The following is a 16,337-nucleotide window of genomic DNA, read 5'->3' as shown; positions in this document are numbered from 1 at the left end:
GCTTTTCATATCTTACTCTGATTGCAGCTCTGGTTATCTTTGTGGCATCAAGGCCTGTTACGTATATGGGCTCTGATTCCCTTCTTACCGTGCTAAGCTGTCAAATCACCCTGTGTTATTTCCTACTATGTGACTGGTGCAAAGCTCTTTTTAATAAATAAAATTAAATGACAGTTTGAAGTCTTAATCTGACAGACTTACATAGTGGAGTGCAAAAACCTGAAGGCTCTTAATCCTGCTTGTGCAGTGACTTCCTTCTAGTTGAACACAGAGGTCTGCTCTGTCTCTGAAAACTCGCTTCCGTTCTTCCAAATCAATTTCTTTCATCTATTGCAGTGTGCTGCTTTTTCCCCCTCTTCTTGAGGAGGAAACTGTTACACTCTTGCTTCCTCTATTTTACTCTTCTCACTGCAGTAGAAATTTAAGGAATCGAACAGCTTCCTGATATCTTGTCTGTTCACTACCATTCTTTTATCAGATACCACTGCTTTACCCTCGCTTGAATTTTGTCGGGTTTGTTGTTTGGCGTGATGTGATAGACGAAGCTTTCAGGGAAAAGGTTAGGTAGAAGTGAAATTTGTTGTCTTCATTTTGCGTTGCACTCATGTCATTAACACTGAATTGTAGTAGACTCTGGGTGGCCAACTCTGAACACTTAGGATGGCAATCTTTATCATCAGAAAGGAGGATGTGAAAGAAGGGAACAGAACTGTATTATGTCTGTTGCTTCTCAGACTGTAGTTTTTTGATGGCTTAAATTGCTGCTGCTGCTTTATCATTTTCAGCTCAAAGTATTGAATGCTACCCCCTCTCTAGCATTTCTCATATGGAAAAAGAATGCAAATGGCAAGGCCAGCTGCAAAAGAAAGGATAGGGAAAGATCGAGCCTTTTTTATTCATTTATTTTTTAACTTTAATGAAAGGATGGGAGAGTTGACTTCTACTTTTGCTTAACTGGAAAGCCTTTAAGGACAGCATAACAAAGATGTCATTGTACTGCCAGGAGCTTTGCTAGCTCTAGCTAGTGCTGCAGTTAATTTTGTTTCTTACCTCTATTAGGAAGCAAAAAATATTGCATGCCATTGCTGTTGGAGGAATTCTGCTGTAGCGTTTCAGCTGTGAAATTTGTTAATCCACATTTGGACGCAGTATAGCAAGAAAAGCCTCAACTAATGGAAGGAAAAGCAACGCTAGCCAGGAGGAGCCGCCTTTCTGCTAGGTCTTTAGTTCAGCGTAGAAGTAGGAATAAGACATCAGCATCACCCACCTTCCTGTTCTTGCCTCTTATTAAAAAGAGCATACTTCACACGCTTGCTTTTCTCGTGGGTATACTGCAGAAAGGTAAGTGTGTGATTTGGGGGCAGGGGGATGTCCAGGAAAAGCATGGGAAACTATTGCTAGTGGCTTCACCGGTCAGTTCTGCTGCACTTGCATGCCAAGTGGAGAAACCAGAGTAGTAACATACTTGCTTCGCTGGACCGTATTTTCTGTCTGGCTGCTTCAGTATGCTTTCTTCTGCACTTAAATGATAAGTAGTCTTCAAAGCAAAAAAGAAATTTGAACCAACAGACCAGTTGGGCTGAGTGGCTGCTAATCTGTGAGCAGATAACTCGTAGCTTGACTGGAAAATTGGTTCCTTGTTATTTCTTGAATTCCATTATCATCTCAATTTTTCATAAAAGAAAAACAAGAACGCCTCTGACTTAACTATAAAATTTATTCCGTGGCCCAGCTTTCTGGGATATATCCCAAGGAAGCAGAAATAGCAACAGAAAGAAAGATTCCCTAAAGCAAATGTGTAAAATTTGAAGGGTTGGATCCTCCTCTGACAGTGTTCTGACCCAGCTAGACATACTTTATCTCTGTGCCCCTGGCTAGCGGATTTTCTTTTAACCTGGAAATCTCTGCTGATGTGCCTTTTTTTGGTCCTCTATCCAGAGAGTTGCTTTTCTTTGGAACGAGGATAAAAAAGCACTACAGGTTTCAGGCCATCACAGAGTTTGTGATGTCTTCAGATATCTGTGTCTGCAGAATTCTGTATAATTTTCCTACTGTTTTATTCTAGAAGAGAAGCAGGTGCCCACTGTCACACACATGACCTGACCTTACAGACTAATGAGCGCAGGCTTGCAGGTTCGTGACTTTCCTATGTGAATTGATTGTGGCTTGCTGTGAAGATGCAGTTTCATGTCTCAACAAAGCTGGTGTCGCTTCATATCAGCGGTTCATTCCCGCAGCCCCACGGAACTGACGGCTACAGAGAATATTGTTACGTTACATAGGTGGCTATAGCTAGACTGAGCCAAAGGCAGCATTAGGGAGTCCAATGGGTTTGTTTATGGGTACTAAGCTTTTTTCTTCCTCAGAGCTCAACGTTAAGCTCTTGCTCGATGGCAAACACCCATATTACCTTGATCTATCCAAATCGTAAATCATGACCCTTGTTGCTCTGGGCTCCTTTTATTTTCAGAGCCTGCACCGTTTGGGCAACACAGGACATGGTGGCATTACCATCTACTCCTGGTTGCTTTAATTAAAATAAACTGAAGAGGCTACATGTCTCTTGCTGATTTTTAGCAGCATTTGTTAATAGGATTTTGTAAGATTCTGTAAAACGAGTCTCTCCACGAAAGCATATGTCTCTTCTGAGAGCTTAAAAACCAGTGAATGAATTGGCCACAAAAACAAAGGTGGAATAGATAATGCCACCCAGGAATAAAATTTAGTCTTTAGACTCCAAATTGGTCACAATAGTAGGCTGTGTTGTACATTTTCAAAAAGAGTCTTAGTCTCAGTGCTACAATGAAAGGTCAGGGTTTACGTACGCTCTGCTAAATCTACCTGTCAAGCTGAAAATTTCTGCAGCTTTAAAGTAATGCTAATTGTTATGCAAGACAAGTTCCTGCTTCCTAAGACGTGTCTAATCTCATTCATTATGTATGCAGAGTTTTCCTTACCAAATTTAATTTATACAATTAAGGTTGAATTCTGCTTGGTGTAAAAACAGTAAATTGGCTAACTACACGTTCACACCAGCGGAGCTTCAGTGCAGCATGTGATGCCTAATTTGTTACTTCTGACTGATTTTTTTTTTTTTCCCCCTCCCTCCCCTCCACCCTCCAAGTTACTTAAGAAATACTTTTTAGCAGGAAGATTATTGTAATCTGTCACTTGTTGCTCTCACACATTCTAAATATATTACGGGAGAATTTTTCTATCAGAACTTCTCTACCAAACAAGAAACAGGAGACCCATTTTCTAACCATTTTATAGTGTTTAAATAATATGCCAATTTGTAGAACTCATCACATAAAAAAAAAAAAAGTATTTTAATAATCCAGGATAATAGTATAAAATGTTCTTAAAATAAAATTGTATATATATATTTAAAAAAAAAGAGCAATGTCATTCATCCCTGTGATTCAGGAAAAAACAAGAAAAATACAGCGCTGGCTGCTTTCCAAAGAAAATAATACTGTAGTAGCAGTAAATGATAAACAAAAAGCACTTTTTACATCTGTTTTGCATTGTTAATTACCATAGTTTTAATATTTTTAAACAATAATAAAAAAGTCTGCATCGCTCGGTGATGCAAGTATTGACATGAGTTTGTAGAATTCCATACAGTATCTGCTAAATAAACATGTTTGGCAGCTTAGCAAATATCATATGATTGCAGCATCCATGATTTGAATTAGAACAGTGATTTTTTTTTTTTTTTTTAATTATTTCCCCCCCCCCACACACCTCTGCAAAGAGTCTGTAAATCGGAACAGCACGCTCCTGGGTGCTGTCAGACCCCCATGGGCTCGAGGAAACCTATTTAGTGCGCGGCCCCGCTGCAGGACGGCCCCGATCAGACGATTGTCTCCTTGGAGTTCCTCTTGACGGGCTGCAGGCCCAGCAGCGACTGCTGAGCGGAGGCGACGGCGGCCGGCTTGGGGATCAGCAGGATCACCCGCTGGTTGGTGCGGCGCCATTCGTTGTAGAGCCTGCAGTGATACCGAAACGACACCTGCGGGGAGAGGAGACGCGCGGCTCTCAGCGTCGCCGCCTTCCTCCACGGGGGCGGCCGGGGTCTTGGGGGAAGCACCTTCGCGCGGGACGAAAACACGAGCAAAAAGGTGGCTGGCCGAGATGAGACGCACCACGCGGCTGGATGGTTCCCCCAGTTTCAGCAGCGGAGAAGAAAAGTGGCTTGTGCACCGCTTTGTGGTGTTGCCCACCTCTCCTTCCCTTTTTATAACATGAAAAATCAGCTGTCCTGCCTGTCTTTCCCAGGACTCGCAGTATTGGCAGCGATTTACAGCCAGGTGAACTTGAAGTGCTGTCGTGCTGCGAGTTGTTAAACTGACAAATAATGTAACTGGGTGAGTTTGCGGGCAGCTTAAAGGTGCTGCTGTGTATTTAAAAAAAAAAAAAAAATAGTGACGGGCTCAATGCTTTACTGCTCAGCGCATCCATCTCAAGACTGCACAGACTCAACAAGGTGAGTGTGAGCCATCTGCTAATGTTCACTGTGTTAGCAGGACTATCTCAGTTTAGGTTGTCATATATATATTTTTTTAATCTTTTTTTTTTTTTTTTTTTTACAGCTCTGTGCTGTCAAAGAGGGAAACCTAGAACTTTTGTTTGCAGAGCTGTTGCCCAAAGACAGCCCTTCGGAGAGATGAAGCGGTTCCCCCACCTTTCAACCTGCTCTGCGCCCCCTGAAGCAGCAGCAGTCTGCGCCTCCCTTTCCGTGGAACATCTTAAATGTAAGAAGGTGGGAAATCCCTTTGAAAAAGGCGCTGCAGTATCCGCAGAAATCAGGTGGCGGAGGGAGCAGGGTGGGGAAGAACCCTTCTGTGGGGACCAATGCGGTGCAAAATGCGGGGCCTGCTGCGGAGGAGCCTGGACGCGGGTTTAGTTTTCAAGGAGCATCAGATGAGATGCTTTCAGAAATGGCAACGTCGTTGAGCCAGGCTTGAACTGTTTGTTTGCTTAAGATGTTTTTGCAGGGTACCCTAGTTAAGTTTGACAGCTTGTTTACAATGGGCTCTTGCCTGGAGGCAGTTTCCGAGTGATGTCAGCTCCTGAACTGCAGCGAGAGCCCAGAGCCCGGTTACTCACCGTAAGCTGGCACTCGCTCGGGACTTGAAACCCTCGCTGCTGAGCAAGAGCCTGTTTTTCACCTCGCTCCTTGGCGCGCTCGGCTTCCTCGTTCACCTTTTCAGTAGCGTAGCAAGGGTGGGTAGCAGCTGTCCTCCTAAGCTATTTGCATGTTCTGTGAATTCACTGGGGCAACGCTTTGTTTTTAACTAGCACTTATTTTCTGTGGGAAGCCCGTTGTGCTCCAGTCCCCCTGCGCAGTCCTGCAGAAGTCAGGATTACACAGGCTGCGAGTTTCAAATAGTTAAAACTGAAGTTTTAGTTTAAATAGGAGTCTGCATTTTGGGTCTGGATCTTTCTTCTTGGGAATAGCAACACTTTTTGTGTATAGATCAGTTATAATGAATAAATACAGAGGAAAAAGCAACAGTATGTTAGAGAGAACTTGGCTGTTTTATGGGAAGAGATAAAATAGCTTTTTTTGCTAAAAATAGCATCTCTCCCATTTTCTGCTCACTGGGGTTCTGTGGTGTGTAAACAACCCATATGCCAGCTTTTACCTTCAGAGAATATTCGCTGATTTATTGGAAGTAAAATGAAATCTTAGTTTTCTTAATTTTCCCAGGACCTAAAAGAGCATTATATCACCTTAGGTGTAATGGCTCCCCCAGCACTCAATATATGCCTCTACCAAGCTGTGCAGGTTTTCCCTGTTTCCTTGAAATAAGGGAATATTTCAGCCCTGAAAGCTGAATTCAGGGAAGGCGCTGCTGAAGCCCCAGTGGGGTGAGCGCTTCTGCTCTCTGCCCCCTTCTCTGTTCTACCTCTGAATTAACTCCCTGCTGAACGGGGAGCGGGGGGGGGTTACTTGCCCCCCAGGCTTCCAGCCTTGCCCTTCCCTGAGCAACACAGTGCTTCATTAGCCCGTCTACCTCCTGGCAGCCTGAATAATGGATTAGAGTGGAATTACATCACCCGCAACTCAATGGGCATGAGAGATACTGTATTTCAATTAAATCAGCCGAGGTGCGCTTTTACACCAAGCTCACTATCAGCATGTTGTCCAAGTGCCAAGTAACTTCTGAAGGGCGTATACGTTTCTATACTTCTAAAGGGGGGGGGGGGGGGAAGCTATAAAGTGAATAGAAGTGATTTTCACCATTACCAGTGCGAGTGCAATAGCTGTTGCTATTGACTGCCGTGTTGCTGGAAAAGTTGTAATGAGCAAGGTCAGATATGTCTGCGTGCCATAAATAATTAAACCCAACTACTCAGCCAAGCTACCATTTCCAACTTCCTATTGTAGTGATGTCTGTGAATTAAATATAATAAATTGGGTGCCATCTGGCTTTAAGACAGTCCTCTACTAAGAAGATTTGAACAACCTTTGCTTGAGACCCTGAAGGATATGTCTACATGCACAGTGCCTCAGGAAATCCAAGTGCCATTTCACTGCTGAAGTAAATGGCCATCGTGTGAAAAGGGAAGTGGTGCTGCTTTATACAAAAAAGAATGCAGAAGCCAAAAAAAAAAAAAAAGAAAGCCCTACAGGAGGCTGAGGCAAGATTTCTGAGCCTGAACTCCTCATAGGTGAGACAGGGTTTCACTGTTGCAAAAGAAGTGAATAAGATGGTACCTTCCATAGCTTTCTTGGTGCATTCCCTCCCTCCCCCCAGCTTACTGTGGGCTGAGTGCAGGGGTTTCTTGCTCTGGGGCAGCTATGCCAGCGCTGTGTTACTGCGAGCGCTCCTAGTCTGCATGCGCCCTTTCTTTCTTCACTCACCAGTGCTAGTGGTGTTGAGCGTTCAACTTGAGGGAACTTGGGGTTTTCGACGAACGGCTAGACTGTGGCTTGATAAACCCTTTTTACTTTCAAGCTGGATCAGCGCTCAGCACACGCATGCCAGCACGCCTGGGTGCATGGTGGGAATAAAGCAGTTATTTAATCTGGACGGCTGCTGACAGAAAGGGGAGTTATGTTTCTGCAGACCTGGATAAAAAGCGTCTTCTGCCGTGGCTTTCCCACAGAATCATAAGCACCAGGATTATGGAAAACATCCCCTGAGGAAAAGATCTACACCTAAATTCAGCATTTTTGAAACTGTTAGACTTAAATTAGCCAGATGTTGGATTAGAATAAAACACAAATCCTCTGGGAGAGCCAGCTTATTCATATGAGGCTCTTTCCCACACTGTACCCTCACGTTTTGCACAGTATCTTTGGTGACAACTCCTGAAGCATGTCTTGAACTCATCTTCTCCAGGTTACTTCCTGGCTCCCTTCTGCAATCCCTGTGGGTGTTTGGGATTTGGGAATCATGGACCCCAAAGGCAAGCTGTCTTTCTGGATTTCCTGAGAGCTTAACTGGTGTGGAACCAAGAGGTTTCTTGCAGCTGTAACTTAAAAATTAGGCTGGGCCGTAAATATAAGTGACAAGCGCTATATGGTGGTCCACCCCCTCTACAGCACTCTGCGGCAGAGATGTAATTCATTTTCTGATTTATTCCCTCCCTTATTCCTGAGAGTTAAATAGAAAACCAATACTTACTAGGGTCCAAAAGAGGTAAATAGTGAAGAGTGCGACAGTGAGTGCAATGAGGCCAACGGCTTCTAGCCTACTACTAAAGTGCAGGTGGTCCACTGCTCCCCGCAGACACAGCCAGCCGGAGATGGTCGCCAGCGGCGTGATGAACAAGAAGCACACCATGTCTCCAAAGAGAGTCCGTTTCTCGTGCTGGGGGCCTGGGTTCCTCAGCCACTGCAGGCGAAACGGAGACAGAGCAAGTGTCAGCAAGGGGACCGCCTCCCCACAGGACCGAGCTGCACCACACAGACTTGCTGCGGACCGTGCGCCGGCCACGGCTCCAGCTGCCCAAAGGGAGTCCTGCCGGCAACGCTCCTTCCTGCCGCTGCTACACGTGCCCACAGCCGTACGTAGCTCCGGCAGGGTTTATCCAGCGCCAGTAAAAGCTGACTGGAGAAGGGGAAGAAAAGGCTGGCGTGGCGCGAGCCCTCCAGCTGCTGCAGCATTTCAGACGCTCCCTTCATAGGGACAGAAGCACGCGCTCTCCTGCCAACTCCAGAATGCAGAAAATATCTTTGTTAATGTTTTATACCCTATTTTAAGGTTTTCTTTTTCACATGTCACTTACAATACTGGCAAAAACCCCTTTAAACTTGCTATCCTCATGCAAGCGTTTTGAATGCATATATGGTTACTTTTATTATGAGGATATTAATCTCGCAAAACAGAGTGCCCGAAAGTCAACTGCTGGAGTGAAGGTTGATTGAACAGCTATCAGGCCAGCATGCCCATGTTTCTATAAGCAGGAATTTAGATAGCAGGGGTGAAACAAGTTCAGCCTACAACAGTACACTGAGACCTTTTAATTTAAAAAAAAAAAAAAAAAACCCTCATCACTCAAGTCAATGTTTGAACAGGAAAACTATCAAGCTTGGCAACTTTTGCCAATGTAAGCTGTAGGAGTCGGTTAAAACCGCTCTTTGTGACTGCGGCAGCATCGTTTTATTTTTTTAAACTCTCTGTGAGTACAGCCATGTGCACAATATTGCCTAGGACAGCAAATATTTCTGTTATTGTGGCATCTGGAAGCCCTAGCCAGACTGGGAGCCATCCCTATTACTCCAGCGACTGAGGACAAACACACCATATACAGCACAGGACTGTGCCTAGCCCAAAGGGTTCACGATCGAGGCAGAGGAGAGGCAAAGTTGGGCATGGGAAATAGGGGCTGAGTGCTTTGCCAGCCCTTGGGCTGCCCGAGCGCTGGGAGCCAGGAGCAGGAGGGGCTACTGCTTCCAAGGCCGGCGCTTCCCTCCCAAGTCCATGGCTCCGAGTGCTGCAGCAATGCTGAAAGCAAGAAAAGTCACGCTCCTACTGCACGCTACGCTTGTTATCTTGTCATCAGGGCAACAAAAAATAAAGCCATGGCAGCTCTGTGCCAAGAAGATATTGATAAGACTGGTGCATCCTTAATCTGCGATAGCAGTTTTTCGACTACAGGAGACTCACTTCACAAGGGAGCTGGCAGTCACTCTGCGCGTGGTTTCAGCGCCACATCTCCCTTGGCCAGCGATGAATGGGTTGTTTCAACGCTCTCTTTTTTCCTAATATATTATATGTGGCAATAGGAGAAGTCTTTTTTTCTGGCTCCACAAAATATGGTTAGGGAGGCAGCTCTTCATCCCTTCATTCCCAGCCACTTCAGGTTTTTTTCCTTCTTCCCAACAGTATTACAGCAATGACTAGAAGACCAGCAGGACTCAGCCGCTCTGGAAAGATAAGGCAAGGCTAAGAGCCTTGTGCAAGGTGAAGAACATTTCTCATCTAGCTCTCCCAGCCCTCTGTTATTTTCAAAACGTGCTTCATCTTTTTTTCCACTTTTCCTGCTCCACTGAAACAAATACAGTATTTATCTATCCATCTTAATCTGGGGTGAAACAGTCAAGAAACTGAGTGCAACCATGAACAAGCAGTCACTTGTTCTCATCTGGTGCTGGCAGAAGGATGCAAATCAGCAGGCAAGTTTGCTTCAGCCTTGCCATCTCTCAGATGGAAATAAAGAATTGCCTACCTCACGGGGTTTTTGCAAGGTTTAATTGCAACAGGGTAATTTGGCAGCCTAAGATCACTTTTCAGGTATGAATCAGGAATTTAGGAGAACAGAAAAATAGATTTATAAATGATTTTTTATAGGAAGTAAGCTTCGAAGTTGCTTCAGTAATTTTAAAATCTTATGGCAGTGCTTCGTAACTACTATGTGCTACTACAAGGTACTTCAGCAAGAAGTTGTAAGGCAAGACGCTAGTTAAAGAGGGAGATGCGATGTTGGTTTGCCTTCCTCTTTCCAAGCAGTGTTTTAACCTCAAGGTTATTTAAAATGCCAGAATATTGGGGTGGAGCTTATACAAAATAAGGAGGCCTAAGTTACATTTGAACAGGTTTTTAATTTATTGTGTAACTTTATAGAGATTATTATAAAGTTACATACGCAAGGCTCACACCACTTTCTTTTGGAGGCTTTATTCCATTTACTTAAAAACACCCCCATGGGTGCATGCATAATAGTTCCAGCTTGCATTTGGTTGCTTGTAGACATGACTGATTGCAACCTTCACCTCGTTCAATTTCCATGAATCCCTGTAATGAGAAACCTCTGGGAAAATGAGAGAAACGGAAAGTGTCTGGTAGCCGGGATTCTGCTTTTAAAGGTGACTGTCAAAAGGTTTTGCGAGAAGTATTTGTTTAAAAGGAGACCTGCGAGAGAAGTGCTGAGCACCTGCACTTCTCCCTGATCTCAATGGGAATCGCAGGTGTTCACCACTTTCCCAGGGCAGACCCTAAGATGCTAAATATCTCCTTATCTCAGCACCAACGGGGACTGTCTCCCCTTTAACTAGGCAGTGAGGGACGCGCTGCCTCGTCTCCAGCGCTGGAGATACCAATTCAGGTATTAGATGAGGCCTGGATGTATAAGAGCAGTATTAAATAATAGATTTAAAAAAAATCTCATTCCACAATCTAACCTTAAAAGCTGGGGAAATTTCATTAGCTAGTTCTGAAATTGAAGTCAAAAGCAATGAATAAGTAATTTCAATGGCTATATGGATTTCTGTCACAGCGTGTATTTTTCTCCTGAAGTAGCACGCGCGTGCTTTGAAATGTGCACCGTCAACTTACTTTATAGCTAAAAAGCCAAGTCAGCACATCCTTGTGTGAAACCGAAACCCACACAGTGGTTCCCCAAAAGTGCTGAGCGCGTTAATTAACGGTAGGGACTACAGTCCTGGGAGAGGCTGAGGTGTAAGGCCGTGGAGGAGCTATGGGAGAGCAGGTCTGAGCCCAGAGACACCAGCAAAACCTCTCCTGAGACCCTCTGGTGACGATCTCCTGCGCCCCAGCCAGGATCGCTTCAGCTGGAACAGAGAAGGGCACCAGGAAAACTGAGAGCCCCCATCACAAGGGGAGACTAACAGAATTTGACACGTTTATCCCAGCAAAACCATCCTCTATAAATATATCTTGGGGCTGGCCAAGAGAGGGGAGACCTGGAGGTGGGCGTCAGTGAAGGAAAAGTGCTACTTAAGCTAATGGATAATGTTGGCTCAAGAACAAATGGATTATAATTGGCTGTACATAAATTTAGCGTAAGAAGCAGCAAAAAAATTCTCAGCCATCAGAGAGGATCGAGTTCTGGCGCAGCCTCCCAAGAGGAGTAATATAGGCTGATATAATTTTAAGCTGATACAGTTTTACGAAGGAACTCGCTGAAGTTTTGAAAGGGATTTTGACATCCTGCATTTGACACAAGCAAACAGTGTTATCGCATCTGAGGCTCCTATGTCTCACTTGGTGACACATACAACGCACACAGAAGGATTTGCTGCAGTTACTTCACAAAGCAGAGCTGAATTTAAATGATTATCTACCCGGAAAGATTAAACTGAACTTTTGATCTTCATCGGAGGGTCTCCACGCATATTTCAACTGAATGCAGACTCTGGCGCTCAGTGGATGTGCAACAGTCCCTGCAGGACTTTTGGTCTATTAGCCAATTAACGGAGTACAAGGATACATATCTGAATCTAATATAATTCCATTCCAAAGTTTAACCTGATGTTTAAAAACTGCACACACCACCAGCTCTACGAAACTGCCCCAAATCCCCTTTCACTGTGAATATACTGAGGCGTTTATTTGACGTCGTCAAATAATTGGAAGACCTCAAACCCCGGGGATGAACGAATGGGCTCAGTTTGCTTTTAACTGCTTCATTTCATCGTGTCTCAGTGACCATAGCAGCTTGGAGAGCTGCTCCTCTGAGAAGCGAGACAGGCTGAGCCGTTCTGTGCGATGCGTCAGAAACGCAAAGTCTTACGCTCGGAGAAGGGAATAATCCCAGCAAGCGACACCTGGGTGCCGGCACGCCTCAGAGTTGCTTTCACTGGGAATTTCTCAAACTAAATGAAAAAGAGCTGCCAGCAGAAAGCCACCGTAAAACATCTCCAAAATTACAAGCTCAAACATACCCATTTCAGTCTTGCCAAAAGCCAAATCCTGGAAGCACTTAACCTCATAGGTCTAACTTCCATTAGATGACTCACAAAAACTAAGTAACGTGTGTGCATAGCGTTTTCCGGGTCAGATCCTAAGGCTGCTACCAGTTTCTACTGGAAAGCCCTTTTTTAATTCTATACGTTTGGCTTGGAAAATTGATTTCCCATAACTATTGCTTGAGTTACACCAGCAGCAACAAGCACTCTGCAGCCTATGAGGAACATCCATCACGCTGCTTTTTAGTTAAGGTATTTAAATAGTTACCCCATATGAAATGGGGGAGGCGGATGGTGTAGACAGGCAGGAATTGTCTTCCCTACATTTATTTCCCTTTGAACTAAAAATAGCTTATTGCACATCAAACTTTTATCAGTTCATTTCATTCTTTTCATGCCGATAGCTCTGCAGTGATGCTTGATGAAAACACTCTGTAAACAAGCAAAACTGCTAGCAAATATTATTGTTTCTGGTTTATTCCTGCAGTGACCAATGGGTGCTTTTTGTCTTCAGCCTTTAGGGGAGGAAAGACTGGTACTGGCTAGTATTTCTCTTGGATGAATAACATCTCTTTAAGACAAACCATTTCTATTCACCAAAGGAGAAAAAGAAGTCTGAACTACCTGAAGATAGTTTTGATCAAATACTTTCTTACTTGAAACATTTATTTTAACCTTTTTTTCAGTGAAATGTTTTGCGACTAAGTTTACCTATACAGAACTCAAAATTGAAGCCTCCCAGACCAGAATAGTGGGTATGTTTGTTTTCAGGGCAATGACACATTTTGGTTGACTCAAAGCTTTTCTAGGTTAATGTTTTTCCAGGGAAAACAAACATTGGACAGTTACTTTTCAGCTGACTTGGAAAAATACTCAGTTTGGGGGTTTCCCACCTAGATCAAAAATTTAATTACTGGCACAGTGTAATTGTCTTCCAGGGGCTGCTTTCAGAAAGGGCCGAGTGAGGCTAACCAAGGTGTTCCCTTCCTTTAGCCCCAGTGATAGAGGTCCGTCTGTTTGACACCTAGAAGATAAAGATTTGAGCTCTGTAATCTTATCACACTGGAGCGACAGCCTTTTCATAACCAGGTCTGCACGTCATCCTTATTTTAAGTAAGGTTGCAGGGAATGTTTTAATTGTTGACGCCTGCACGAGCCAAAGCTACTTTTTAAAATAGCAAAAGAATTTCATTCGCGTGTCTTTGAAAGCAGAGAGAACAGGTTTGTTTATTATGAGGGCAGTGTAGGATACCGTTTTTTTGGTTTTTGTTGTTGTTTTGTAAGACAAATAAACTGCAGCGCAGGCAGCAACCAACCTTCAGTTGTAACTGAGTAAGCAAGCAGGGTATTGCAGGCGCTGCTGCTATCAGGCTATAGCTGGTTCTGCAGCCCAGACCTTGGGCACCTCAGCAGACCGGAGAAAGAGGGTCTGATATACAGCACTCTGCCGAGCCGCAACAACAGTGGCTGCTAGATGTGGTCCTCAGTTTCCGGATTATAAAGCTCTGATGTTTAAAAACAGGATTGATAATTATCTGATAGTGAGAACACGCAACAAATGGTGCTAAGTTGCTCTATAAAATCTATGAAATTTCTTGCAGCCCCAAATAAATAATATTGTGCCCTCTAACATTATTCTGGCTTATTACTGTTCAATTTTCCTATTATCCACTTTTAATTTATATCTCAGGTGATACTTGTAATAAGTAAAAGATTTCAAGATGCATTAAGAAAAAAGACTTTTTGGTACTTTGGGAGAAACAATATTTCCTTTTATCTGTATGTTTGGCATAGCCACTGTTCTATTTTGGACACTGTTATTCCCACTTAGACAGACAAAAGTATGCATTCAGGAAAATCCCTCAAAAAGAGTCATGTTTTGCCTTTTAAATCAAAAGCAAGGCAGACTTGCTATTTGCAACACCTATTTCCTAACATCGCAAAAGTCCTGATCTAAAAGCTCAAATGTGTGGAAACTAAAGGGATAGTTGATAAAAGCTTGGTAACCCTCCCAAAAGACAAAAATACAATACAACTTTTCACCTTAGCACCTATTTTCCTGGAAAAAGAAGCCTTTGACGCCAGGTGACAGGAAACGCTACCGGCAGGACAGAGCTGATAACTGAGCAGTTGAGAACTGTGTTACAGAATCGTGATATCCAAAGGAAAGGCATCGATACTGTAATTTAACCCATAAATAACGGTACCTTTGAAAACCTAAAGTATCTTCCTTCTAGCTTACTAGTCCTTTAAGGATAGCTTTTCCATAGCAGCTAGTTACTCTCTGATTGTTCAATCACTTTCTTCTGGGAACATGCCTCAAGATTTTTTTTCTCCTTGATTATTGGCCCTTTAAATTCAGGAAGGATGGGTAGAGCTGAAATGGTCTGATCCCACAGTCTGCTCTCTGGTAAGTAGTTTTTGCCTTTCTTCCTCAAGCTGTTATTTTTTGGGGTTGATTTGTTTGCATTCTCATTCCCAGCACTATGAGAAAGACTTGTGCTTGCTGGGAAAACAAGGACTGGAGCAAAACTTTTCTGTAAGCATAAAAGAACCATGTTTCTTCTCTTTAAAGGCGTGCAAACAGCTTGTTTGGGTCTCTGGGTTGGTCTCCATTAGCAATGAATAGGGTCTGGGATTCGGAGTGTAAAATAGCAGAGTCCTGAACAGGTTATGTTTTCAAAACTGCATGTGCAGTGGGGTTGATTATTGTTTCTTTTCATCATACTTTCTTTAACTCAAACATACTTCTCCTGGAAAGCTACCAGGCTGCTTTAAACTCTCCCTGGGTGATTTGGGTCTCCAGGGGGCACCTCCCACCTGCAGCCCCTCTGCTGGTGATGGGTGTCACCTGGGCTGCCTTCCCCATGTACTGGAATTAATGCTAGTTGGTGTGGTTCACTTTATTTCCAGGCCAGCCTTCCTTTTACCCATTTTATGGGTGCTTTCTCTGTTGCTAGCTCTTTTCCCACCTTTTGACACAAGTGCCAATACCCTCGTGGGGGTGGCGGGTCACCAAGTCACCTGCTCCCTGCCCTGGCAAGCTGCATTGCTGCAGCGCCTCCAGGCTCCTAGAGTCAAGCACGTTTTTTTTGTGCTGGTGACTGTGCAAAGTCACCGTTTTTCCTCTGGCCTTGAGAGTGATCCTTCCACAAACCCTGTGCGGCAGATCTGGTGTCTTGTTGTTAACAATAATTTAATGCTAGCAATTTACTTCACTGGGTAGCGGAAAAGTAAGAGAGAGGGAAAAGTAAAAACAAAAAATCCTAGCAGATAAAAAGAACATGCCTCAAAGTCCTCCACAGAAAGTAAACTCATGTTTCAGTGTTAGACTTCTGGAAGTTTTAAATTATATTGCAAGCCCTTCTTAATCATGGCATGCCCAGTTAGTTTTTCCTTTTCTAGCACGAACTCTACAGACAGCAATAGATTGGAAAAGATTGAAGTTCACTTCTAACCAAAAGAAGGGTCATGTTTACCCTGACTTTTTTTTTCATCTTAGTTATGCTGTTTTGCTTGTTGTTTTTATATTGTTAATGAAGTGTGGGGGGGTTGTTTTGTTTTGTTTTTAAGCAAAAAACCAAAATCAATAGACAGCAAAACCAGGTTGGTCTGAAACGTGTAAATAACAAGCAACATTAGTCTGATTTTATGTGGTCGCCTAATGCTGCTGTGCCATCTTTATGTTGTATCTGGTTGTTTTCCAGCAACACTTTATTGCGCCTTTGCAGTGCCATGTTTTGTGTCTGTTTCTATACTAAGCCAAATGGAAGCAAGGTAGACGAAATAAAGAAATTAAAATAGAGAAGATGACGTAGGGAGGTTGTCTAATCTCTGTGCTGAAACACAGTAGAAGCATCTACGCTAATAATGTCACACATCTCTAGGGTCACAGAAGCTGTGAATAGGCCGTGTTAAAATGAAGCTTACATATAAGAGAGATCTATGAAGTCACTGACTACGCCAGTTTAGTTTCACTGTGTCTGTTTTGAGATCCTTCCAGGTTTATTGCAAAGAACATCAGGTCTACACGTATCAATGACTGTATTAGAGGGGTTTGTTTGTTTGTTTGTTTTCCCTCCAGTGTCCAGAGTTTCTGCTACATCCGCTTGGTTGTTCTGTGTCAAATGTAGCTAGGATCTCGCTGGCAGTGGGCCCATTAGGACACTTA

At 43.6% G+C, this 16,337-nt stretch overlaps 1 protein-coding gene across 6 annotated transcripts in view; it reads right to left on the bottom strand.

Annotated features, from left to right (window-relative positions):
* Positions 1–1,697: 1,697 nt before the first annotated feature.
* The window catches only part of MARCHF3 (E3 ubiquitin-protein ligase MARCHF3), a 75,950-nt gene continuing 61,310 nt past the window's right edge, over positions 1,698–16,337 (bottom strand). For all 6 annotated transcript variants that reach the window (XM_068927958.1, XM_068927960.1, XM_068927962.1 and 3 more), the window contains 2 exons: positions 7,641–7,850; positions 1,698–4,015 (listed from right to left, as the gene is read on the bottom strand). In XM_068927958.1, coding sequence (XP_068784059.1) covers positions 3,857–4,015; positions 7,641–7,850 — 369 coding nt within the window. In that variant the 3' untranslated portion in view covers positions 1,698–3,856. The remainder of the gene's footprint in view (positions 4,016–7,640; positions 7,851–16,337) is intronic.

This window comes from Struthio camelus, chromosome Z (assembly GCF_040807025.1).
Source record: "Struthio camelus isolate bStrCam1 chromosome Z, bStrCam1.hap1, whole genome shotgun sequence".
NCBI lineage: Eukaryota > Metazoa > Chordata > Aves > Struthioniformes > Struthionidae > Struthio > Struthio camelus.
Note: the sequence above shows the minus strand (reverse complement) of the source record. Positions and strands in the feature narration are given on the sequence as shown.